The sequence below is a fragment of the Peromyscus leucopus genome, chromosome 5 (genome assembly GCF_004664715.2).
Source record: "Peromyscus leucopus breed LL Stock chromosome 5, UCI_PerLeu_2.1, whole genome shotgun sequence".
Classification (NCBI taxonomy): Eukaryota; Metazoa; Chordata; class Mammalia; order Rodentia; family Cricetidae; genus Peromyscus; species Peromyscus leucopus.
In genome coordinates, this window is record NC_051067.1 from 131,390,052 (window position 1) to 131,416,512 (window position 26,461).

The following is a 26,461-nucleotide window of genomic DNA, read 5'->3' on the forward strand; positions in this document are numbered from 1 at the left end:
TAAGAAGACACCTCTAGCCATCATATGCACACACACACACACACACACACAGAGAGAGAGAGAGAGAGAGAGAGAGAGAGAGAGAGAGAGAGAGAGAGAAAGAGAAAGAGAAAGAAAGTGACTGACATGTGAATATGTTGCCTATCCCTAGCTTAGCATATTCCTCTTTTCTTCTGGTCACAGACTCCAAAGATTCATTTCTCAGTTGCCTCTCTACACACTGTCTTCCTTATACCTGATGATACCTGATGCCCACCACTAGGGTGGGCAGCCTGGAATGCTCTTCTTGAGCAATTGACTGGCCAGGGGACATATATATATATATATATATATATATATATATATATATCCACAATCAAGCAAAAGATATGGGATAATCACACCTGCAGGGAGAAAATATCCTGACCCCAAACTTTTCTCTCTGATGTGACTTTAGAAGTCCACTGAAGCATGGGCTATTTTTTCCACCTTTGTCTTGCTCGGAGCATGCCCAAGAATCAAGCCACCAGATGGAAATACAGGTGACCTCCCACAGACTGACATCTATGTGATCTTTGGTTCCATTTTGGTCTCTGCATGAAGTCAGATCTGTGCCTTGGCTGCCTAGTCACAGCCACTAATTCACTTTTCTGGTTCAGCCAATCTAGCTTGTACTTGCTTGTGACTCTGTATGTGTACATATGTGTGTGTACATGCATGCATGTGACATGTGGTGGCCGGAGCACAAACTCATGTGCCATTCCTCAGGAGCTGTCCACCTTGATTTTGAGAGTTTTTCACTGGCCTTGAACTTGGCAAGTAGTCTAGGTTGAGTGGCTAGCAAGCCCCATGGAACCTGCCTTTCTCCATCTCTCTAGCACTGGGGTTATAAGTATTGGGCCACAAAGCCTAGCTTTTTAAAATATGGGTGTCTTAGTTATTGTTCTATTGCTATAAAGAGACACCAAGGTAACTCTTACAAAAGAAAGTACTGTTGTTTTTTCTCTTTTGAGGGCCTGCCACCTAGGTCCCAAACAAATCATACATGAAGGCTTATTCTTAATTATAAACATCCAGCCTTAGCTTGGCTTGTTGCTAGCCAGCTTTACTTAACTCAAATTATCCTCTCTGTTTTTTGCCTCTGGGCTTTTATCTTTCTCTATTCCTGTATACTTTTCTTTGTTTCTTACTCTGTGGCTTGCTGTGTAGCTAGGTGGGTGGCTGCCTGGCCCCTGAAGTCCTCCTCCTTCCTCTCTCACTCTTTCTCCCTCTCCTCCCAGATTTCTCCTTCTCTATATATTCTCTCTGCCTGCCAGCCCCACCTATCCTTTCTACCATCTTGCTATTGGCCATTCAGTTCTTTATTAGACCATTGGGTGTTTTTAGACAGGTACAGTAACAGAGCTTCACAGAGCTAAACAAATGCAACATAAACAAAAGTAACACACCTGAAAATAATATTCCCCAACAAGAAAGCATTTAATTGGGGATTTGCTTACAGTTTTAGAGGGTTAGTCCATGATCATCATGGTGTGAAGCAGACAGGCACAACACTGAAGCAGTATCTGAAAGCTTAACATCTTACTCCATAGGCAGAGAAAAAGACACTGGACCTGGTGTGGTCTTTTGAAACTTCAAAGCCCACCCCCAGTGACACACTTTCTCCAACAAGGCCATACCTCCTAATCCTCCTAATCCTTCCCAAACAGTTCCACTCCCTGGTGACTAAGCATTCAAACATAAGAGTCTATGGGGTCCATTCTCATTCAAACCACCACAGTGAGCTCTGAAGATCAAATTTCAGTCCTCAGGCTTGCAAGGCAAGCACATTGCTCACTGAGTCACCTCCCCAGACTTCTGGGTTGCATTTCTTAAGATGCAACAACAAACCCTGATTCCTGCTCACTCTGTATCCTCGAATTTACAAGATGCTTCCTCTTAAATGAGACATGAAAATGAATGTCTTCTATCTACATGGATCCTCAACATGATCAAGATGAATGTCAAACACACAGCCATCAGCATCAGTCTGCCTTGGTGGGGGACTCTTCTGAAACCCAAAGAGATCATCCTCAAGCCAGGGTTCTAAGCATCTTGGAGATCAGAAAGGTCAGACCGGGCTCTCACAAATAACCTAAAATCTGGGTGGGTATGATCAGATCTGAGTCTGGATTAGAGTTGAGTACTGCATTAGTTACTTTTCTTGTTCCTGGGATCAAATACAAGACAGGAAGCAATTTAAGAAAGGAAGAGTGTATTTTGGCTCATGGTTTTCAGTTATGGTTTACCATATTGGGGAAGGAATGGCAGGAAGGCAGGGTGGCGGGAGCATGGGCCAGTGAGATGAAAGCTGATGCCATGATGCTCAGGGCACTTTCTCATTTTTTTCCATTCAGGATCCCAATCTGGGCTGGTACTGCTCATATTTAGGGTGGGTCTTCCCACCCCAGTTAATTCAATCTAGAAAGTCCCTCACAGATAAGTGTAGAATCTAGTCTCTTAGATGATTTCTGATGCCATCAAAATATCACTCTGTAGATCAGGCTGGCCTTGAACTCACAGAGATCTGCCTGCCTCTGCCTCCTGAGTACTGCAATTAAAGGCATGTGCCACCACTGAGTGGCTACCATCAAAATATCAGAATATCATGAACCATCACAGGCATATATGGCTACAATTAGTCCATGCCTCAGCCTACTTACTGAACCTGCACAGTCACAAATAGGGGTTGAGGAGAGAGCGTAGCAGAGAAGGAGCTGGCCACCAATTGTAAAGACCAGAGTTCAGATCCCTAGTACTCATGTAAATGTAGCAGTGCGGCAGAAATCTCTAATCCCTGGATGTAGGAGGCAGAGAGAGGGAATCCCTGAAACAAACTGGCTAGGTAGATAGACTAACTGAATCAGTAAGCTCTGGGTTCCAGTGAGAAACCCTACATCAATATATAAAGGGGAGATAGATCAAAGAAAGAAGAATTCTGTTATCAGTCTTGAACCTCCATATGTGTGTACATGTGTGCACACATACACACACACACACACACACACACACACACACACACGCACACACACACACACACTTATACACAGCTCGTATATTTTCATGCCAAAAAAGAATCACAAATGGGTTTTAAAATTCAGAAAAAGGAACTGCAAGGAGTAAAGTACCTGTAGGCCTAACTAAACATAACAAAACTCTATAGGTTCAGTGGCGCCATTAAACCTATAATATGCCCAGCAATACAAATGTCTCTGAATTGTTAAAGGATAAATTATATTATTTGGCCTTATTTCATTATAAAAATTTAATTTCACTAACTTTAAGATATAGACCCAAATTCAAAACATCTCATTTGCTCTATTAAATTTCATTGCAGAATTCCTCCATAACCCCACCACTTCTGAAATCACAACGTGCCTCAGTGTCCCCACCTGTGACATGAGGGAGAAACAAGGTCCTTCCACGACAGTGATGCTTTGAATTCTGAGGATGCAAACTGAAAGCCTGACTCAGCCCCTGCCTTTTTCTTCATGGTACATTTTTCTTTCCCTTCTTTCTTTCTTTTTCATTCCTCAGTACCCAGAAGTAACCTTTACTTATCTATCACCAATGGGGATACAGTCCAGTCTCCTAGTTATAGACACAGTGTCCACAACAATCCAGGCGCACGCTCTTTAGTAAAGCTGATTGACCGGGCTACCTTTTCATCTTCAGGGTAGCCATGGCACACGTGACACTGTCCTTGTGGCCTGTGCATTTCCACTGTGTTGCCCCCCCACTTTTGCATGTCTATACTTTCTGGTTTCTGCAAGTCAAACTGTCTCTGGGAGAAGGAAGGCAAGGAAGTGCGGGGGGGGGGGGGGACGGGACACGGGGAGAATTCCCTCTGCTGTCTACACAGCCAGTTCCTGCTGGAGTGTGGAGTATCTGTGCAGGCCTCCAAAAGCTCACCTGTTCTACTAGCAGGCTAGAGTGCTCTGAAAACCTGAGTGCTCCAGGAGGCCTGCTCCTTCTGCATGACTGCTTCGTGTCATCCCTGCCTTGGTGTGGCATTACAAGTCCCTCAAGATGGTGTATTTTGTGGCTGGAAACCAACCCGCAGGTATTAATGCAACACTTCTCACAGAGGAAACGAGGTACTGTGACAATCTAATGGCTTAACAAAACAAATGGAAGGAAAAAGACTTAAGAGGGACCGATGATAGTCTGCCAGCTGGTTTGACTGAACTATGATGGCAAGAAATTGCATGACAATTTTTAAAAGTCACACATATCCCCGAAAAAATGGCTCAAGGATGCTGCTGAATGGTGACTTCACAAACGGAAGTTGTGTTATGCTCTGGTTGTTTCAGACTTGCCCAAACAATACTGTGTCACACATGTAAAGGCTAACATCTTAAATTCTCCTTGAGCTATTTTTGGGAGTGTAATGAAGGAAGAAGAGACTGGACGTAGAGGAAAGAAAGATATTATTGTTATTGAAGAGCTTTGTGGCTGTGTGGTAAGGGGAATATTCCCTGGATATCAATAGACACATTCATTTATTTGATATAAATAATGGCAGAAAAAATTTGTTTTACAAAAAAGACATTTATTTGAGAATCTACCTTGAGTTATAAAAACTGAAATAATATCTTTAACTCTGTATTACTACACAATTAGGCAAATTGTAGTGAATTATATGAAAAACCAGCACAGTATTCTGAAAACCTTCTAACATGCACTGTGTCCCTAGCCCCAAATGTGAACTTATAAAATCATCAACAGAGTAAGGACAATAGTATCCTCCCTGGTCAGCGCAGTCTCCATGTTGGTATCCCTGAGGCTCATTGACCAGCCTGCCTAAGCTAATCATCCAGCTCCATGCCAGTGAGACGACCCCGACCAAATAAGGTGGGAACAAACAAGTGTGTATTCCCTGACCCACACCCCCCAAACAAATAACACAGGTTTCTAAACATTCTGCTCTGGCCTCCTTCCCTGTTTCCTTCATACTGCCATCCTTCCTGCCTCTTCACCGCTACCATCTGCATTTCAGTGACCCATACACGCATACCTCAAAGCCAAGCGACTGTTTGGGATTACAAATGCATCCCATTGCCTCAAAGGAACAAAAAATGAAACTAGTCCAAGTCCAACTTTCTCCCAAGACAGCTTTCCTCAGTGTCCACGCCTGGGTGGCCACGAAGACCCCTATAGTTATGGAGGATTGAACCCTGCTGGTTCATTCTTGACAGCACCTGCTCCTTCGTTGCCATAGCAACCTGTCTGTCCAGTTAGCTTCATTCTCTAACTGCACTCCTTGCTTCCCCTTCCTTCCCACTGTGTGCTCCGGTGCAGCACATCAAAGCTCGTCTTGAACTGATCCTCCAGCCTCCACATCCAGGGTGCTGGGACTGCATGAGGCACCACCCTGCATGATTTTTGTGTGGTGCTGAGAATGAACCCAGTGCCTGCATGCTAGGAAAACACTCTACCTGTAGCAGGCTTTCTTTGGGGCCAACCCGCTCCCAAATAAAGACACGGAAACTTATTATTAGTTATGCATGCTCGGCCTTATCTTATGCTTGTCCCACTGGCTCTTATAACTTATTTTAACTTGTTTCTTTTCATCTACATTTGCCTTGGGACTTTTTATCTTTCTTTCATTCTGTATGTGCTAGTTTTCCTGCTTCTTCCATGTCTGACTGTCTGACACCCCACCCCCCACCCCACTCCGCCCTGGCATCTTCCTCTCTTTCTCCTTCATTCTCTTCTCTCAGGCCTAGACTCCTCCTCCTACTTATTCTCTCTGCCTGCCAGCCCCGCCTATCCCTCCTCTGCCTAGCTATTGGCTGTTCAGCTTTTTATTAGACCAATCAGGTGCCTTAGGCAGGCAAGGTGAAACAAATGCAACACATCTTTACATCATTAAACGAAGGCAGCACCAACAAACGTAACACATCTCTTTGCCTAGTTAAACAAATGCAACATAAACAAATGTAACACCTGTTTACATGGTGAAAGTAATATTCCACAGCATCGACCAAGTGAACTACATCAGCAACCCAGTTTTGAGCTCTTGGCTGGCTATTTTAATAATGATTTTATTGATCTTTCAGCATCTTTATTTTTTTTTATTCTTTATTCACACAGAGCTGTGGTTAGATTTGAAGTGAGAAGCTGTTCCCCTGTTCTGATTGCCCGAGTTGAACTGCAATGATAAAATTCTTAAAAGATTGCCATTTGGAAATTTTGAATTTATCCTCTCTAATGATAGTTTTAATTTGCTTGATGAGTATTTCTATCAGTGTTTTTTTTTGTTTTGTTTTGTTTTTTTGTTGTTGTTGGTCTGTTTTGTTTTGGGTTCCCAATTCAGAGAGAATTCAGCCAGGTAGTGTAGTGTGCACCTTGTAATCTCAGACACTATCCCAAACCCTGCCCCAAAAAGTAGTTCATGGAAGGCAGATTAATCTCCGGTTACTGTTTCAAACCAAATACCATTTTGAAACTCTAACCCCAAACTCCACAAAGGCTGTGGCTTTACCAGTAGGACTCGGAGATTGGCACTGTCCACCTGTGTCCGGGGATGCTCACATCCCAAAGACTCTGCTTTAAAACTTTATCCTGCAATTTTAGAAAGCATTCATTTCCCCGGTATTTAAGGAAATAGAAACTAGGGCTAGAGAGATGGTACATAGATGCGCTTACTGTTCTTCCAGAGGACCTGGGTTTGGTTCCCAGCATCCACATTTGGCAGCTAATAACCATCTGTAATTCTAGCTTCAGGGAAGCTGGCCCCTTTGGTCTGTGGGCACCTGCACTCACGTACACCTACCCACGTGCAGACACATACCGGCACACAAGAAAACTTAGAGTAACTTTAAAAAGAAACAAAACTCAAGATTCATTTATCCATCTTCTTCTGCCGCTACAATTCAGACAATAGCCACAGCAGGAGCCCCAAAAAGACAACGCTGCCTGGCAGTCGTTTCATAGAAGTATCATTTTAAGGGAATTGTTTCACTTTGAAATTGTTAAATTCTTTTTAATTGTGTGTACGTATGCATGTGAGTGCAGGCTCCTGTGGAGTGTAGAAGACAGTGCTGGGTCCCTGGGAACTGTAGGTATAGGTGGTCCTGAGCTCCTTGATCTGAGGTGCAGGGACCTGAACTTGTGAACTTGGGTCCTCTGAAAAAGCAGTACCTGCCCTTTTACCACTCAGCCATCTCTCCCGCCCCAAAGGGTATTTTTTTTTAAAGTTTCTTTCTTATTTTTTGAAAACAGTACCTCATGTAACACAGGCTGACCTCCGACTCACTCTGACCTTGAAATCCTGATCCTCCAACCTTTATTCCAGAGTGCTGGGATTATAACCCCATCCCACTGCGTGTGGTTATAAATTGTGATTTCATATCCTTTCCAAGTTCCTCTTCTTCCATGTCAGGTGTTGGTTAGTGCCTAAGAATACTTTGCCGTTCTATATCCATAGGTTTGACTTTAAAAACAGCATAATGCAAATCTCCACTGAACTTGATTTGGTTTTAAGCTACTTTGGGATCCCCATATTGTACCGATCTGAAGTACCAGGTGGCTCCAAAGGCCTTCTGGGAGCAATGACTCTCCTCTTATTTCTGGCAAGCTGATATGGCTTGGTGAAGGGAGCAGGGCATTTCCACTCAGCTAGTTCTTACTGGTGAGGCCAGGTTCTGACCCTGCTCAAGCCGGCCTCATGCTGCCCCTGAGGTGGTCCTGACCACCACAGCCTCTGTCCAGCACTCCTTTAGGGCAGCAGGTAGATAAATCACCCCATAGGTGGAAGCAGGCCCTATCTCCTCAGCAGATCTGTGATATCAAGAAGAGGGATGTGTGCACGAGACCAAAAAAAAAAAAAAAAAAAATCAAGCTAGGAATACTGCCAAATTCTTCCTCTGTCTCACACTTGCTCTCCTATAAAGCCGGCCTATCTCCCTGGGTGGAGAATTGCAGATATCTGAAACGGCCCTTCTCTACTTAGTGGAATCCTATAGCACAGGAAAAGGCTGTTAGCCAGAACGGTTAGCAATATACCAACGCACTAGCACTGGTAATTATTAATTAGGGTGGCTCGGCTCCATTTCGCAGCACCCACTATGGAAAACGAGGCGTCTAGGAAAGCCTCAGATAAGCGTAGCCCTGGAAAATCGGAGACAGAGCTCAAGTAAGTCTCCCCTAAAGCGCATAGGGCATGCCTTATGCGTTGGAGAGAGTACCCAGGGGCTGAGCCAGAAAACCAGGGGTCATTCATCAGTCCCCAAGCTTCTAAGCCCTTCCTTGCCCTTGCTTCTGGGTATGGGGAACTGTCCCTCCCGGGAACACCAGTTGTTGGCCTGCTTCTAGTCTGGGAAATGCACTCACAGCGGGGGTGGGGGGTAGGAGGGATTGGATTAGAAGCTGTTTCCCCAAAACATTGGCGGTTCAAGTGTCCCGCGTGTGCCCCCTAGCTCACCCGACCCGGGGCAGACTGCTTAAAAACGGCTCCGCCTGGGCGAGCAGGGCACTGGGGATCCTCTTTGGAAAGAGACAAGGATCTGGATCTCCACAGCTTCGGCCTGTTTTCCCTTTTCTGTCGTCCTGAGAGGCGCCTGGCCCTTGAACTCCAGGACGAAGGTGGCTCGGGGTCGCCCAGAGTCTAAGGCTGGCTCGGCACAGTTGGAATTGGCAGGGATGCACCCGGCGCCTGGCGTAGGGAGGCGGGGACACGCGCTCCCGGTGGCAGGGCGCCAGGGCTGTCCCCCGCCGCCGCTGTCGTTCCCCGGGCTCTGCCCTGGGCGCGGCTGACGCCTAGACCTTGCCTGCAAAGGGCCGACCGCCCCGCCACTGCCCCTTCCGCTCGACCCAGGCGTTTGACTCCCGGCGCACCCAACCCACCGGAGCTTCCAACGGGTCGGAGAGCCCAAGAGGAAGCCAGTGGAGACCATCGGAGGCGCTTCGGGACAGGGCTGGCTCGCAGTGCCCAGGGGTGGAGATGTGGTGGGGCGGGGGAGAGGGGTGGGGAGGCCGCGCTGTAGGCGGAGCCGGGTAACCAGGGCCGGAAAGAAGGCTGAGTCCAGCGCCGGAGCCCAGGCTGCAGCTCCGCGCCTTGCACAAGCTTCAGTCCAGCGCCCAGCCCAGACACCCAGCGCAGAGCCCTGGCCTGAAGCACCAGTGTCCGGGCGTCCTTTCTCCCCGACTGACCCTAGTTTTTCAGCCAAAACCTTTGACCAGAGTCTCCTTGCCAACATTCCTAAATCTTTGCCAGCCCTCGCACCAGGTAGGAGTCGGTCTCTGTGGTGGCAATGAGTCTATAAATGCCACTTCCCAGAAGGCTTGTGACCTTTTCACCTTCTTCACCAGCTCCTTCCGAGGGCGAGGAGCCCGGTTAAGTGCTTGATCAGAGGCCCCAACCAGTTCAAGTCCCTGGGTTGTCCTTGCTATTCATACACCAAACGCCACCTGCTGCAGTTCTCGGAAAGCCCTAGAGGAGGGAACGGGACGAGATGGGCGAGGGGGGAGCACCGGGCAGACGCCCGGGACTCACCTCCTTGGGGGCTGGAGGGCCAGTGAGCACAGTTGCCCGTAATCTAAAGCTGGCACTAGGAGACCTTTGCCAAGGCCTCCTGTCACCCCATCCCTGGTTCTTGCCAGTCCCTTGGGATACAAAGAAATGGGCCCCTCAACCCCGGATTCAGAATTCCTGGAGCACCTGGGTTTCTACATGGCTGGTCAGTGTCTGTTGGCGGCTGCCCCCTAGCTGAAAGGCGCGCCACCACCCATCCTCCGGGTTCATGTAACCCCAAAGGAGAGGGCATCAAATCTCGGGGAACAATGCAGCCTGCAGCGTCGTGGGGGGGGGGGGGTCGGGGGCGGCACCCACCCTCGAGCCTTTACGCAGGGCAAAGAGGCCTGGCTCCGCTGCAGCCAGGCTAGGCTCTCCAAGAAGGTCTGCCTATGCTTTACGTGGCAAAGACAGGATCACAGCTCAGCGGCGCGTCTCCCACAGCAGCCAGGCTTTCTTCTCCTGATCTACATACAGTCCCACTCCAAGAGTCCTGGAGCGCCCGGCTGCTTCCCACCCCAAGCCTCAGGCTGGCATCTGGGAAGTGGAAGGGGGGGGGGGGACTAGCTCAGCGATCCTCCCAATCGGGGAACACGGGTGCCTGGGGATTTGGAGTTCCGTGAAGTAGCCGCTAACCCCGGGCTCCCAAAACCCCTTGGCTCCAGGATCCTCGCCTACTGGAGCAGCCTAGCTCAGTCCTGGGGTGCAGAGGAGCACGCCGAGGTAGTCTAGCCGGCTCCTGGGGCTGGTACCGCTCGCCTTGCCCCTCCTGACACACACTCGTCCTTGCATTCTGGGCGCAGACAACCTGCGCCCTCTGCGCCCTTCTTCCCGCGGAGAGCACCGCAGGGTATGGGGGAGAGCCACGCCAACCCGCCGGGAAAGCACGCTGAGGGAAACTTGAGTGTCTGAGTCTCCAGCCAGGCAATCACTGGCGGAGCTGTGCGGGGAGGGGGCGGGAGGAAGCGAGGGAAGAGCTCTGGAGGGAGGGGGAGGTCGGAGGGGGAGGCGGGTGCCAGTGGAGAAAGTCCTCGCTCTCCCGTTCATCTTTTCATTGCTCTCTCTCCTTCCCGCAGACAACCCGGACCTCCTCTGGGCGCCAGCTCCTCGGCTCCAACCCGTCCAGAATCAAGCGGGATTTTTTTTTCCCCTCTAGAAATTGGCTTTGGTGTGTCGCCCGCCCTCTCCCCTCCTCCTTGCAACTCCTCCCCTCCTTTTTTTTTTTTTCCTCCTCCTTCTTCTTCCTGAGACATGGCCCGGGCAGTGGCTCCTGGAAGAGGAACAAGTGTGGGAAAAGGGAGAGGAAATCGGAGCTAAATGACAGGATGCAGGCGACTTGAGACACAAAAAGAGACGCGCTTCTCGCGGATTCAGGCATTGCCTCGCCGCTAGCCTTCCCCGCCAAGACCCGCTGAGGATTTTATGGCTCTTAGGCGGACTTAAGAGCGTTTCGGATTGTTAAGATTCCGGCTTGCTGGGCTTTCGTCCGCGCAATCGTGTTCTCCCGCAGCTGCCTTGGGACTGGCTCGGCGAAGGAGGATGGAGAGGGGGCTGCAGTTGCTGTGCGCCGCGCTCGCCCTTGCCCTCGCCCCGGCCGGCGCTTTCCGCAGCGGTAAGTGACAGGCTGAGGTGCGAGCGACCGGAGTGCCCAGGGCTGCCGGGTCCCCTCCGGCGGTGGGCTTCCCGCCCCAGCCGCGGGACGCGCGCACAGCTGCCAGGCGCAGGAAACTTGCCTGCGCTAGGAACAGAGCGAAGTCAGGGCCTCTGGGCCAGGAGGACCGCAAGCCCTCGGTACCCTGCTCCAGTTGGTTGCCGGCTGTGGGCTTCTCCTGCCAGTTTCGCGGCAGAGTTCCCTACCTTCCCAGATCAGCACACCAATTATCTTAATAATGTTTCCTCCCAGAGGCAATTAGATGAGACTCCCTTTCAAAAATCTGATGGCTGCTGAAAGTTAATGAACACTTCACCGGGAGGACTTCCTGGTTCTCCTCGCAACTCCCCTGCTCGGTTTCCTCTGGTGGGCGACACCGAGAGATAGCGGTCAGTCTTGGCGGTCGCTAGGACTCTCTCCCCCGCCTTTGTAAACCGTTTGTGATCCATCTGGAGTATGAATGAAAGTCACACTGTCAATAAAGCCTTTGGATCTATTCAGTGCAAGGCACCAGCGTATCTGAGAATCCTTAACCCTGTTGCAGCTTCCAGTTGGTTTTAAAAAACCACTCACTGTTAAGTAATGAAAGGCAGCCCTAGGTATAAACAGTGCCTTGGAACCTAAAGAGTGTGTTTAAAATGGGATCCGGTACAAATGTGTTCCAAGTCCCCTGGAAAGGTGCTGAAGGCCAGGCAAGAGCTGCTCCGAACAGTAAATCTTCAGCATTATTATTAACTAATGGCCAAATATTTACTTTAGTCTGGCTTAGATTTCAATCAAAGTAATTAGGAGAAAAGTGCATCTACTACTTATTGTGGTATATTGTTTTAATAAGAGGAGGCGAGAGGAGGGCTCTACCAGGAAGAGTTTATTTAAATCACTCCTTTATGATAGAAGTTAATCTCCTTAATGCGCTTTCCCCGGGTTTTGTGATTTCAGCGATAGATCTCTCCCAACAGGTACCAAGCAGTGTTCTCAAAAGATATGCAAAAATTTTGTGAACGCGGCTGGAATTCAATTTATTAATGAATCCGAGTTGGCGGCATCTTTCTATATACTCTGGCAGGGAAGCCAAACACTCAAAAAATCATGAATGTAGAGTTCAATTTGTTAATGAACCTGAGTTGGTGGAGTGCTTGTGTACTCTGGCAGCGGATAAAATATCATTTTCCTCTAACCAAAGAAACTCAAATGTCTAGACTTCAAAACCGGTATCCTTCACAACGCCTAAGGTTAGAGCAGTGGTTCTCAACCTTCCTGACGCTCCTACCCTTTAGTACAGTTCCTCATGCTGTGGTAACCCCCAACCATAAAATTACTTTTGCTGCTACTTCATAACTGCAATTTTGTCACTGTTATGATTCATAATGTAAATACTTGTGGAGAGAGAGAGAGAGAGTGTTGGGGCGGGGGTCGCGACCCACAGATCGAGAACCCCTGGGTTAGAGCCCTGTTGGGGGTACCCCAGATATGGTCGTGATAGCCAATATGAAGAACATTAAGATTTATGTGGTTCTGAACAGCACACCCACGCGCGCGCACACACACACACACACACACACACACACACACACACACACACACACACATTTTAATTTCCTTAACAGAAATCTGGGGAATGTTGAGAATCTGGGGTCCAGTCAGCTAAAACCCTGTTGCTAGGCTTGAGGTGACCAGTGCCAGCACATGCCTCGGTAAGCCTGTAGTCCTCTTAAAACCATATCCACCTCCTCTCAGTGTCTACTAAATTAATTCATTAACCTTATTTAGGACTAATGGTCCAGAGTCATTAGGAATTGCTCTCTCCTAATCAAGTGTTAGAGAGACTGAACAGAGTGTGGGAGTCCAGCAGTCCACATTATCTTATTACACTGTCACTTTCTCAGAAGTCACAGATTAAAGTGCTCTGGTGTGGTACCAACTCCACCTCACTGTCTTCTGAAGTGACTAGCTGGCGACTGTTTTATTTCACTCTCTTAACAGATGCCATGGTGGCTACACAGAGCTGGAGGGACTTAATGAGCTGGGGGTCAGACTCCAAGATTTCTGCCCAAATAAAATAGTGCCAGAGCCTCCACAGAGTCACACCACTGAGCTGGCTGGCATCATTAGCTGAGATTCTGAGTGTCAGCTGCAACATCAGTCCTTCTTGCAGACCTAAAGCTTTTTAAAAGCCAATGGGAAGAGAATCTGTAAGACCAAGCCCCTCCAAGCTAAGAAACAGCCAGAAACATCGAGCAATTGGAGAAAACAACATAATTTATATTGTCTTCTTTTTAATTTATGGGAAATGACTTCTGTAATGCATGTAGCTTTATGCATTTTTGATGTGCACTTCATCTTTCATTTCCATTTGACCTGGTTTTCCTGTAATAAAATTCCGTAGATTTATAAATTCATGCTGAGAGCAAAGAATGCCATTCTCTTTCCACAGGGAATCTATTAGATGTAATATTAAAATCTATATATACCATTACTGGATGTTTGTGATTGATAGGCTTATATATTTCAATGCTTCATACCTGTTCCCCTTACATAGTTTATGCACCAAATTTTTATTGCCCAAAATTAAGCATCAATAAATGGGGTGGCATTTGCAGGCTGGGGCCCTCCTGTATGAAACCTATAATACAAAGTGACAGTAGCAATCTCTGCTGAATTGTAAACCAGCCCAGAGTCTAGTTTGTTTGGCTCTTAGAGAGTCACTTCGGCATTTGGGTTTTTGTGGTGGTGGTGGCTTGTGTTTCAGTTAAGGCTCAAAACTAGATAGTTTCTCTTTCCGGGGATGTAAAAATGTAGATCGGCATATGTGATACCCAGACCTCAGTGGCCAGGGCTTCCCCTAACATCTAGTAATTAGAATTAATGCCGTGTGGCTATTTATTTTTCTTTCTGCCCCATTGCTTTGATCTGGTCGCCAAGGCTGAGCAACTTGGATAAGTAAAGCCCCGGTTCTTTCTGCATCACCGGTTGCACTTTGTTCTCTGCTGATTTGAGTCTCAAAAGCGGAGATAACTCAAAATCACTCAGATTTACAGGCAGATGAAACAACAACAAAAGGAGGTAGGCCTCAGGCCAATCAAAGTCCTGGAAGACGTCCCCACCGGTCAATGACACCGACCAGGCTTATCATCAAAAAGCCACTTGCAAAGGGGTAGCACAGCATCTTTTAGTCACCTTCCACTTAGAACTGTTCCTTAATGTGATTACACTTCTCGGAGGATAATTAAGTCTAGCAGGAGCTCCCAGGGGGCTGTGTTAACATCAATTGAGGGGATTTAATGTTTTTAATGCTAGAAGACCTCTTTCTTTGGAAGGAACTTGGGAGGTTGGGGGGGGGGGAGCATCTCAGATCTCAGCAGGCTTTCTGTGGAAGCCATGCTCCTTGAGATTAGAGAGTGTTCCTTGGTGGTGTGGTGCTCTTTGTGTTTAGGGTCACATGGAGGACTTGTGGGGACACTCTGGAGTTCCCTTTAACTGATAGAATGTTTGCTAATGCATATGTAAATCTACAAGACTCAACTGGTTGTGGGGGGAAAGAGCTATTAAAAATGTTCTTTTTGTTGCAGATAAATGTGGCGGGACTATAAAAATTGAAAACCCGGGGTACCTTACATCTCCCGGTTACCCGCATTCTTATCACCCAAGTGAGAAGTGTGAATGGCTGATCCAAGCTCCGGAGCCCTACCAGAGAATCATGATCAACTTCAATCCTCACTTCGATTTGGAGGACAGAGACTGCAAGTAAGTGAAGGAGTTTGAACAGGGCGCCACAGCACCATCTAGTGGTCATGAGTGTCTGAACGGTGGGTGTAAGAACATTGAATGGGTCCCAACCCAGATCAGATCAAGTGTCAGTGGTGTGGAAATGAAGTTACAAGGGGCTGAGTTCTCCCAATGTGGAACACTGTATTTTAATGTATGATTGCTTGTCCTCTTTCTGTTGACACTTTTGGTTTGGGAAATCTTTTGTTAAGAAATGTGTGGTGTGTGGTTCTTTCTGGAACGGGTTTTGAGAAAAAGCTTGAGTTTTCTTAAATATTGTGGGTCACCAGTATACATTATCTGCAGATGGTGAAGTTGGGTGTTTTTTAAACAAATCTGTGGCTCATTTAATGATTTTAGAGCTGTGTTTCTCATGGTTGGGGAATGTAGTTTAGTGGCAGGGGTTACCCCAGCACTCTGATTCCAAAGATGTTATTGAGTTTGACATGAAAAAAACAAGTTGTCATGGGGCAGAAATAAAGTATATGGAGTGAATTAGATGAGGGTTTGGTATTATTGTTAGTGTTCATTTGTTTATTTGTTTGTGACGGGGCCTCACTATGTAGCACGAGATGGCCTGGAACTTACTGTGCAGTTCAAGATGGCCTTGAACTTAGAGATCTGCTTGCCTCTGCCTCCCAAGTACTGTACTAAATTACAGACATTCGCCACCATGCTGAGTTTAAGCAAGAATTTTAAATATTAGGTTGATTGTGGAAAAATTTATGAAATTGATGAAAAATTGCACAACTGCAATGAAAACTTAGGTGTGTATCGGGTTTGAATTCATCTGCCCTACCTGGCTATCTGCTTCAACTTGAAGTTAATAAACAGTATGTCAAGTTTCATTATTACAATAATATTTTACTGTAGAGATCATCTAAATGCTGGCTACCTCTTTACTTGGCAACCTTGGCATGTAAATGTAGAATTTCTGCTCATGCATTGTGTGAGGTGAACCACTGAGGTCTTCATAGCTCGTCGCTTTCCATATCCAGATCCACCTCTGGTGTCTTGCCTACCTGATCCCATTCTGAAGTACTGGAAGGAGTGCAGTTCCCAATTTGAACTTGAATTATTAGTTAATCTTAATGAAGAAATGGGCCAATTCTTCTCCTTGCTTTGGACTTAACCATGTTGCAGACATGTACAATGATCAACACTCTTCTATCTGCATACTTTTATTCTTTGTAGAGAACAGAGTGATGTGAAAACATTCCCACCTGTACGAAGGACTCAGCAACCTGTTGGTTTTGTGGTGTGGTGGCAGCCAGCTTTTCATCATCAGGGCATCAAGGTGTCTACTTTATCCAACATGTTAGCGCCCAGTGAATTAGCAGAAATCCATAGACAGACAATGCATTTGTGGATAGTTGGCATGCATGATGGTGCAATGAAATTGTTCTGATTCCTGTTTAACTAAGTCTCAGCATTGGATTGCATTTTAATCTTTTGTAGAATCAATAGAGTGTTCCAGTGCTTTCTAGAAAACAGGGAGTTATTTTGATTTTGTTGTTGTTTGGAAGTTCTGGGGATCAAACCTGGGCTTCATGCATGCTAGGCAAGCACTCTGTTACCAAACCACACCCCAGCCTGTTAGTACTCTTTATGGTAACTGTTACAGTGTTAATAGTGTAGACAACTTGGATACTGTGTATTGTATTTACTTTTGCAACTTGACAATGTTTAAACTGCTGCAGGAGATATTTTCAAAAAACTCTGGTAACACATGACTCCTTCCAAAATAAAGTGCTCTTAGATTTCAATAAACTTATGTTTACTGATTTCTGACCAGGAAATCATGACCATATAGCTGTATAAAGGAATAAAGAACTCTGAGTGATCACAAGTCATCAGAGGTGGCATGGTAACAAATGTTCAACAGCCGGTTCTGGGAGGAAGCAAGTCAGGTCCTGATTTTGATTTTGCTCGTTTCCATGTCTTGACTGTTCCACTGTGGACAGTGTCCAACTCCTCAAGTGATGCTGCTGCATATAGCCTTGCAGAGGGATGTGTATCAGCAGTGGTTCTAAGAGCTGGTGGATGCTGAGCCCAGCATACCCTGCAGGGGCAGTTTGGGAGGAAACTGATTAACTTATGTACAGATAGTGCTTTTATACACACACACACACACACACACACACACAAATATGTACACTAATACATTAGTACACAGGCTGTCTCAAGAAATTGATAGTGGGAAATGATGTATGGGAAACTTTACATTGTTATTTGTCATGATACAGGGTAGGATATGACAGTACTGGAGGACCACCTTTTTAGTTCATTTCCTTCTTTAAAAAAAGACAAAAGGGCCTGACAAGATGGATCAGCAGGGAAAAGCCCTTGCTGCCAAGCCTGAGGGACTGAGTTCAGTCCTTGGGAGCCACATGGTGGAGAGAGGGAGCCTACTGTGAACAGTTCTCCTCAGGCCACCCCACATTCACTGTGGGACACAGGAAGGCACGCACACAGAGACACATGGACACACACACACACACACAACTTAAACAAAAAGATTGTTTTCATAAGGGCCACATGGTGGTTAGATATGAAGAGGTTTTTTATGGGTTTTTTATTCGTTTATGGCAGAATAAAGTGATCTCTTGATTGTCACATCTCAGGCTGTGTGTCCGAGAAGAAGCCACCAGCATCTAAATGCTGATTATTTACTCTGACTCTGTGAAGGCAGAGTGTCTCTGCTCATGGGAAATTTTTTGTGCCCCATTCTGAAGCGCAGCTGCGTGGCCTTTTTTCCCAGTGAAAAACTTCAAAATGTTACAGAGATAACAGCTTAAGGTATGGCCTCCACTGTCTTTCCAGATCCTACATGGCTCTGGTCACTGTTGAGGGTGGCAGTTAGGGCTGTTCATTCAGATGTGCTCAGGATCACAGCTTTAGCATCTACAGGTGCTCAGAATTCCTGGAGAAGGCAGAGCACACAGAGATTCTTTAAAAAATAGCTTTCAGTGTTTCATCTTCCGGTTGTATGAGGACATTTATGAAACAGTACAGCACACCTCATATCACTCCTTGAAAGGCCTACTTGCTCTGCAGGTCATGGGGATTCACACATGTGATCCCAACACCCAGGAGGTAGAGGCAAGAGAATCGGGCCTCCCAGATACCCCTCAGCTCCACAGCAGGCTTGGGACAAGCTTGGGCTGTCCGAGACCTTGCCTCAGAAAACAGAGACCAGTTGTTCATGTTCCCCTTAGTTGAGATAGTTAACGTTTCTCCCTTGCTGGCTGTGGTGTATGGTGGATGACAGTCAAATGATCTGTTGTGCTGGTGCATTAGGTTAGTAGTGGAATAAGTTAGGGAGCAGATGTGAAATCACTGAGAAGCTAAAAGCTCTCCACCAATACATTTTCATCATGACTGTGATAGCAACAATTTGGCTATTGTTAGAACATTTCAAAATATGAAAGTAAACATATGTCAAACTAAAGTGATTGATCTTGTAATGGGTTGATTCTCATATAAATACAACCTGCATTTTTTTTTCTTGAAATTGCCCCTATTTCTACAGTCAACTTTCACCATGAGAAAGCAAGCAAGAAATCAATTTCTTATAACATTCACCAAAGGAGAAACATCTTTGAGACCCAAGGAAGCAATTCTCTTCCCTAGGTTGGAGGGCTGGAAACATAATTAGACCAGCCAACTAGTTTAGCAGGGAAAAAAAAAAAAATCTCTATTTAAATTTTCATTGTTTTGTTTGTAATTATGTAAAAGCCATCATATAACTGTGACAATTCAAGATATAATCAGGAGCTTTTCATGTGAATTGTTCTAAAACTGACCTAGCTCATACGTCAACTGTGGACTTACTTTCCAAAGTAAGGGTTAGGTTCTCACCGTGGTTAGAATGGGGTGGGGGTGGGGTCCTTGGGGAAAATGAATGTGTAAGTGATTGCTGAGATTCTATTTTTTTTTAACATGCAGCAGCCCATGGTGACGCTGCCATTCAACTGGGTTCATTACACATAAGCACTGAAACCATGGTAATATGAGCCCTTCCATTGTTTTATTGAACAAGGTGTGGTATAAATCAATCAATGAACAGACAGCAGAGCACCTGTCTTCAAGGCTAACGAGGGGCTAAGGTTTCCAGCTGGATGTTCTTGTGTTGACATAAGAGACAACCGTAGAGTGCTCTGAGAGGAGAAGGTGCTGAGGAGAGGCCGGGACAGTCGCTTTTTCCCCTCACACTGGCCACATCATGCATGTTTAGGAAGCGTTAAAGTGCCGTTAAAAGTAGAGCAGCTGAGGTCTGAGGCAGAAACCTCCACTGTACACTGGTAACGTCCAACTGCTCAGAACTCCTGCTCCAAGGCTTCCTTCAGTGGTAAAGGCAGACATCTTGAGTCTCATAAAACTTTATTTCTGTATAATAAACAAGAATGCCATTGACGAAGTAGTTAGGATTTATGGAACTTCTCTGGCTTCCCAGCAATGCAGGCTATCAGCATGATAATTTATAATGGTTTGTGACAAATGCTGCCAAGCCGAGAGGTGTGTGGTTACATTCAGATCGGATGTCTTTATCTGGGGAGCGATAAAAATTTCACAGACATTGGGCTAAAAACATTAAGAAAATGAATGTGAAGCTGCAGAAGAAAAGCCTGTGAAGGTGGAGCTGGGGAAAGCCCAGCCGAGGGGTTATGGACCCCCCTCCCCCCCACACCCCCCACTCCCACCCACTTCCATCTCTTAACTCAGCAAGGACGCTTCTCTCTCTAACTTCTTTGGCCATCTCTTCGGAGTCACCAGTGATAGGTATGTTTCTGAATTCCGTGCAGCTAAAGGATCCTTTTGCTCCTGTGACTCCATCTGAATCACGATGAAATTATAATTAAATAGAGATGATAGTCAGATCATAGAGGGATTGATAAACTAAATCACACCATGTTTCCTTATTGCTACTTTAAAATTTCCTAAATGTTTATGAGCTTTGAAACACTGCTGATCCGATTTACTTTTGAAGAATGCAAACTCATTTATTAAAACTCAATCTGCCCTTGGTTTCTTAAATCTGATTACCCCTGCAAATTAAATTTCATAATTTTACAATGGCCTTTTAGTCATTTATTGACTAAATCCCATTTTTGTTTCCTTGAGTAATATTTTCTGATTTCATTCTTTCTTCCTTTCTTTTTTTAGCATGAATTTTTGTATCAATTTTGATTTTTGAGTGTTATATTAAAAACTATATTTACAGAGGTATGGTTTATATATGTGTGTGTGTGTATGCGTGTGTATGTGTAGGGGTATATATATGTGGATATATGCATGTATGTGCGTGCTTGTGTGTGTGTGTGTGTGTGTGTGTGTGTGTGTGTGTGAAATGGAAAGTATATCCAACACAAGCCCCTCCTCCTAGTCTTTCACTTTTCAGCATCACTCAGGCTAAAACAAATCTTTTATTTTATGTAAAACAGTGGGGACCTTAAGCTAAAATATGTCTCCATTTTCTATATGAAATATAGAAGTATATGTGCTTTTAATTAGAATATAATATATAATTAGAAAAGTGCATAACTTAAGTGTACCAGTTGATAAAAATCTTGAAAGGTCCCCAGACCAGAGAGAAGCAGTTCTAGTTCCAGAATTTCCTGATATCTACCTACCACCAGTCACTGCCTCTGCCCTCGAGGGGAGCTGCTGCCCTAAACTCATGTGGTTCCATTTTTGCGAGTTTCAAAGTCTAAGAGAACCAAAATATTGTTAGAAGTCTTCATGCATCTGTACTCTGAGTAGATCCTGTGAAATCTTTGGAAAGATAGAAAGGTACGTACACACACACTCAACACATACACACACACTCAACACACATACACACACACACAGACACAGACAGACAGACAGACAGACAGACAGACACACACACACACACACACACACACACACACACACACGCACTCCTCCCTTTCCAATAAGGAGTCCTGTCCTGCTGAAGACTCAGCTCATTTTTTATCGGCTACTGTAGAAATACCTTATCTATACTTACTATAGTAGCCTATACCTTATAACAAACACTGTCTTCCATCTGGATCTGCTTTCAAAGAGAATTCAGAAAATTCTTCCTCGTTTGTTTTGAGGCTAGGGGAGGGACATGCGCACGTGTATGTATGTGTGTCCATGTTGAAGCAAGAGAGGAAGTTGTGTGACACCCTCAGTCACTCTCCACCCCCTTTCAGAGCAGGGTCGCTTGTTGAATCTGGAGTCCACCTGTTTGGTTAGACGGCTGCCCAGCGAGCTCCAGGTCCCCTGCTTTCTCATCTTCCCCAGCACTGAGATTCCGGGCCCAGCTTTTCGCGTGGATGGTGGGGATTAAATTCAAGTCCTCAGGGTTGTACAGTAAGGACTGTACCAGCTGAGTGGTCTCCCCGGCTCCTCCCCCTCGTTTTAATGGATCATCTTATCACTTCTGGTTTTGATCTTGGGTGACTGTTCAGCACTCACTGGGCAGTTGGAAGAGGGCACTGCCGATCTCAGTTCAAAGAAACAGCTCTTGGGAGAGTAGGAATGGGCTCCCGTCTTGGGTACCGCTGCAACTGCAGCCCAGGAATATCATTGGGGCAGCTAACTTTCTACTTTCTTCCTCTTGATTTTTTTTTCCCATTAGCACTGATTGAATCTGAAGAGGGCCCAGGTATTTAATCAAGGGATTTGTTTGTTATGTTTCAAGTATAAGCACTCACATGTGACAGAGATGTATCTTGGGTGTGACAAGGTACGTTTGCGTTAGATGCTTGTGTACTTTTAAAAAAGCAGCAATTGGGGTGGGAAGAGGGCTCAGTGAATGAAGTGCCCGCTCCACAGACTTCGGGAGCCGAATTCGATTTCCGGAACCTAGGTAAAGATGCCAAGCATAGAGGCGTGCACTTGCAATCCTAGCCCTGGAGAGGTAGAGACTGGCAGATTCTTGGAGCCCACCGGCCAGCCACCCTAGCCAATTGAGCACCTGTGTCAAGGAAATGAGGTAGAAAATGGCAGAGCATCATGTCAGGTAACCTCTTCTGGCTTCTGCCTGCAGTCATGGTCACACACACCTACACCCCCCCCCTCTGCCACACACACACACTAAATCAGATTAATTAATTAAACAAACAAATAAATAAATAAGGTAGAGAGTTGAGAGAGACCAGCAGCACCCTCTTTTTCCCCCAGGGTACTCTTGAGGAGGGAGAAGTGAGAAATACGTAGATAAACATATAGAGGAGAGAGACAGTTAGAAACAGATGATAGCTTGGGAGGGCCTGGGTCAAAACTCACCAGCCCCTTCTGTCTCTAGTAAAGGGCTTTTAAAGGAATGCCAAGGGGTGGAGCGAAAGACCTCCCTACAGTACAGCCCAATGCAGACTGTCCCAGGCACCCTGGAGACCATGCCTGTGGCCAAGCCATCCTCTAATGCAGCCCTGCTGTGTAAAGCAGGCTCAGATCTCACTAGAAACCTTTGTGGGCTCCCACAGAGAGTAATTGAGGAAAAGACTCAAAGTCAAAGCTCTGGTCTTCATATATATGTACACACACACACACACATACACACACACACACACACACACACACACACGTACACGTACACGTACACACAACCTTCCATCGGAAGCTAAAGGAGTAGGCCCCTTGAAATGGTGTCACACTGAATCAACAAGTGTACGGTGTCCCCACCAGAGTTCTCTTTGGGACACAGAGTCCTAAGAAGGGACCTGGACAGACATGCGCCTCCAGCTTCACGTGTGTTCTCAGCTCTGTCCTTCTCATCGTAACCTTGGGCAGATGCACATTTGCGGACATGCTCCAGCAACTGCACACATGAGCACATGTGCACAGGGGGAGGAAAAGATGAACTTCACTAACCGCAGTTGCCTCTTCTCAGGGCTGATAATTAGGCCAGAGGGAGGGGTGAGGTGGAGGGAGAGGAGAGGAGAGAAGTGTTCAGATCAGGTTCCAAACGCCTCTTAATTGGGTGTTTGTCAATAGTCCTGAATGTGACAGGCGGTGACTTAGCTGTTCTAGCTCCTCGCAGGAATGGCCGTCCAGCTGGTCTCTGGTCAGATGGTCTGTGTCTAGCATCTAGGCCAGTTAATGCTGTCATATGACTGAAATGAGGCAGACAATTCACAGCAGAGAGCCCGGAGCGCAGTCTGTCTGTTCACAGCGACTACATTCTGCAGACAAACAGAGGCAAACAAACCACCAATCATCTTTTGGCTCCTGTCAACTCAACTGCTTAAAAACATTCATGTTCACCAAAGAAATGTTGACCCTGCTGCGGTGATATATTGTGAACTCTATTAAAGTTGGCCTGAAGATCAGACACACATAGGAACAAGCCACAGTCAGTCTTACTTCTAGAACTCCTCAGCCTGAAAAGGTCCTTAGTTCCTGTCTCCTCACACCTTATATACCTTTCTCCATCTAGCCATCACTTCCTTCTTAGTGCTGGGATTAAAGGCATGTGACTCCCAAGTACTGGGATGAAAGGTGTGTGCCACCACTGCTTGGCTCGGTTTTCTCACCTAGACTGAACCAATCTCATGTAGTCCAGGGTGGCTTTGAACTCACAGAGATCCAGACAGATCTCTGCCTCCCAAGTGCTAGGATTAAAGGTGTGTGCCACCACTGCCTGGCCTCTATGTTTAATCTTGTGGCTTGTTCTGTCCTCTGTTCTTCAGGCAAATTTTATTAGGGTACATAATATATCACCACACCTTACAACACGTTCCCTTCCATCCAGCCTTGATATGTATTTACTGACTCTTATTTGCTCAACATGGCTTTTATCCCCACTCCTTTAATTAATTAACTTGTATGTGTGTTCATGCGTGTATGGGATCCACTTGCTTCTACCCACCCCATCTGCCGTACCAGACTTTTGTTTTTAACATGGGTGCTGGAGATCCAAACTCAGGTCCTCAAGCTTGCACTGTTTACACTCCCCCCCCATCCCCACCCCTGAGCCAACTCCTTAGCCCTCTCCTTTAATTTAAGGTATCATAGAATGCTGGGGAAGAGCAACTTGCCTGCTTCTGATCCTCAGAGCTGCATCTTGAGTTCATAGCATGTACCCCTTGGGGTGCTGTAGGCTCAGGGCATGTGATCTTGCTTCTTCCTCTCACATATTTTAAACACCACAGACCTAAAGTTGGACAAGTATAAATTAAATGCCCAAGTGCTCCCCTGTTACTCCAAAAACCTGGCCACTGTTGCATCAGAAGATACGTCTGGGCTGTCGTACCCTTTGTAAGAAAGACTTATAAACTGTTGCCAGCCATTTTCTTCCCTGAACCAGCTCCCACAAATGCTTAAATATAAAGCAAATAATTCTGAGGAACAATTGAGCTTTTCCATTAAGTAAGCATTTGTGAATCCTGCAGAGACCAGATTGGTAATTTCCTACTCCACCTAAAATGGCTGCCAGTTAGGAATGAAAATCATGGTGGAGGTGTCTAAATTATGGTGCCCTTGGTTGGTTTCTGAACACAAAGCACAAGTTGCCATAATGTTTGCCCAAATCTGGTAGCCAGGCCAGGCATGGCTTAAGTTGATACTGTTGGTGGTTAAATGGGTGTTCTGGGTACCAGCTTTGCATATAGTCCTAGACCCCAAGTAAGAGGGCCACATTCTCTTCTAAATACTATGTATGCATTTACTCAATCTCAGGCAAATGTCAGAGAAGCTCCTCATAGCTCACCGTCTACCATATTTTATACTTGTATTTGCCACTGTGGCTCTGGAAGGGTCTAAGGGAAAATGCTTGCCCAGGCATTCACTTCCTATGACAGACAGAGGAGTGTTTTCTGAGAAAAAACAGACCCTGCCAAGTCCTTTGTTGTTATCTGGATAGATACTTTGAACAAGCAGCCAAATCAGGACAGAGGTGTTTCCTGTGGCTTTGGTGACGGGCTGGCCTGTCACGGAGAGCTTCCAGTTCCCTCCTCGTGTCTCATCCTACGTGAGGTTTCTGTAGACCAGGCAGAGAGGGCCAAAGCCAATGATTCCCAGTTAGCATCGCAAGATCTCCGACTCTCCCATACACAGATACTATGAACAGAAGATCACCAAGCTACCATGGAAACATGACGTAAGCCAAACTTTGGTCTTAGAAAAATAAATCTAAAACTTTCAAAAACATAAAGGTCCCCATTTTAAATGGACCAAAGAACATACCCTCGATACCGACGTAAGACAGCCACACAGAGCTGCACTGTGGAGGCAGCTGTGCTCACGTGGTCTTGAAAAAGGAAGGTGATCTTTGTTCTTAGAGAAGTTGAGGAAGTGGACATTCATTTCCTAAATATGGTTATAGGAAAAGATAATTAGAATGGATAAAAGGTTTAATTTCTAGAGGGATTCACTCTTTGGAAAAAATGGTAACCCACAAATCTCAGTTAACCGGACCGTCTGGGCTCCCTCTTGCTCACTATTGCTTTGCCCTTCTGATCTGACACTTCTTTGTTGAGGTGTCTCTTTCCAAATATTTGGTTAGTGTCTATCTCCCCTTAGGTGGCTTTACCCCCAATGTCATGTTCTTTGTCCATGACCTGGGCTGTGTTGAGCAATATGGAGAACACGTTGGATCAGTCCTCAAGGCGTACCTCTGTCCCCTCCTTAGCTTTCTCACCTCATGTCTGATGCATGTGCAGGTTCATTACTGAGAGCTGGGGATTCCTGATTGCCAGGGGACTGTGTTGGCAGTTCCCTGTGAGGAAAGGCTCTGGTGAGAATTGAGGCCAAGGGTTATAATTGCCCCTCTGCCATTCATTCCCATCTGTGAGACAGGAGATGGTTCATATGGGCTGGGTCCCAATTATGTGTGAATGGTGTGGTTATTGCACAGTTAATAATGCTGCTTTGACAGTAGCATTATTAGGCAGTGTAAGTGGGAAGATGAAACAATGGACCAGGTTACCTACTGTGAGGTCTGGCTGAGAACAGCGCACAGACCCAGCTTTCTTCATCTTTAAAGGTTGTATTGCACTTATTTGTGTGCATGTGCATGTGGACACATGTATTTCATGACATGAGTGTGAACACCAGAGGTCAACCTTTGATAGCTGGTTCTCTCTTACCACCATGTGTGTTTCAAGGATTAAATTCAGGTCGTCAAGCTTTCCAGCAAACACCTTCAGCTGCCGAGCCAACTTGCCAGCTCCCCAATCATTTTATTATCATATATTAATGATATACAATAGTGGGTTCAGTGTGACATTTCATGCTTGCATATAATGTATTTTCATGTTTTGACCATCACGATCTTCCCAACTAGTCCCCTTTTAACTTCTAATTCCGTGCCTCTTCTCGTGTATGCGAGATTCAGTGAGCTGCATCGAGGCCCCTTTTCTTCTGGAAGTGTGCGGCCTTCCTTCCTCCCCTGGCTCAGGAACACAATGCTGATGAGGTAGGCTTATGGATACAAGACGAATGTTAAATAAAGCCTAGGTATGACTCGGGCAGGAAGTGCATCCGCAGGTTTTGTTCCTTAAAATAAGTTCAGACCG

The 26,461-nt window shown here is 46.0% G+C and overlaps 1 protein-coding gene across 5 annotated transcripts in view; it reads left to right on the plus strand.

The window, feature by feature from the left end:
- The first annotated feature begins 9,161 nt into the window (after positions 1-9,161).
- The window catches only part of Nrp1 (neuropilin 1), a 156,225-nt gene continuing 138,925 nt past the window's right edge, over positions 9,162-26,461 (plus strand). For 2 of the 5 annotated variants that reach the window (XM_028887837.2, XM_028887841.2), the window contains exons 1-3: positions 9,900-10,258; positions 10,612-11,147; positions 14,756-14,930. In XM_028887837.2, the coding sequence (XP_028743670.1) occupies positions 11,075-11,147; positions 14,756-14,930 (248 nt within the window). In that variant the 5' untranslated portion in view covers positions 9,900-10,258; positions 10,612-11,074. Of the gene's footprint in view, positions 9,251-9,898; positions 10,259-10,576; positions 11,148-14,755; positions 14,931-26,461 lie in introns of those variants that run through there. The other 3 variants (XM_028887838.2, XM_028887840.2, XM_037206373.1) reach the window with 3 other exon arrangements.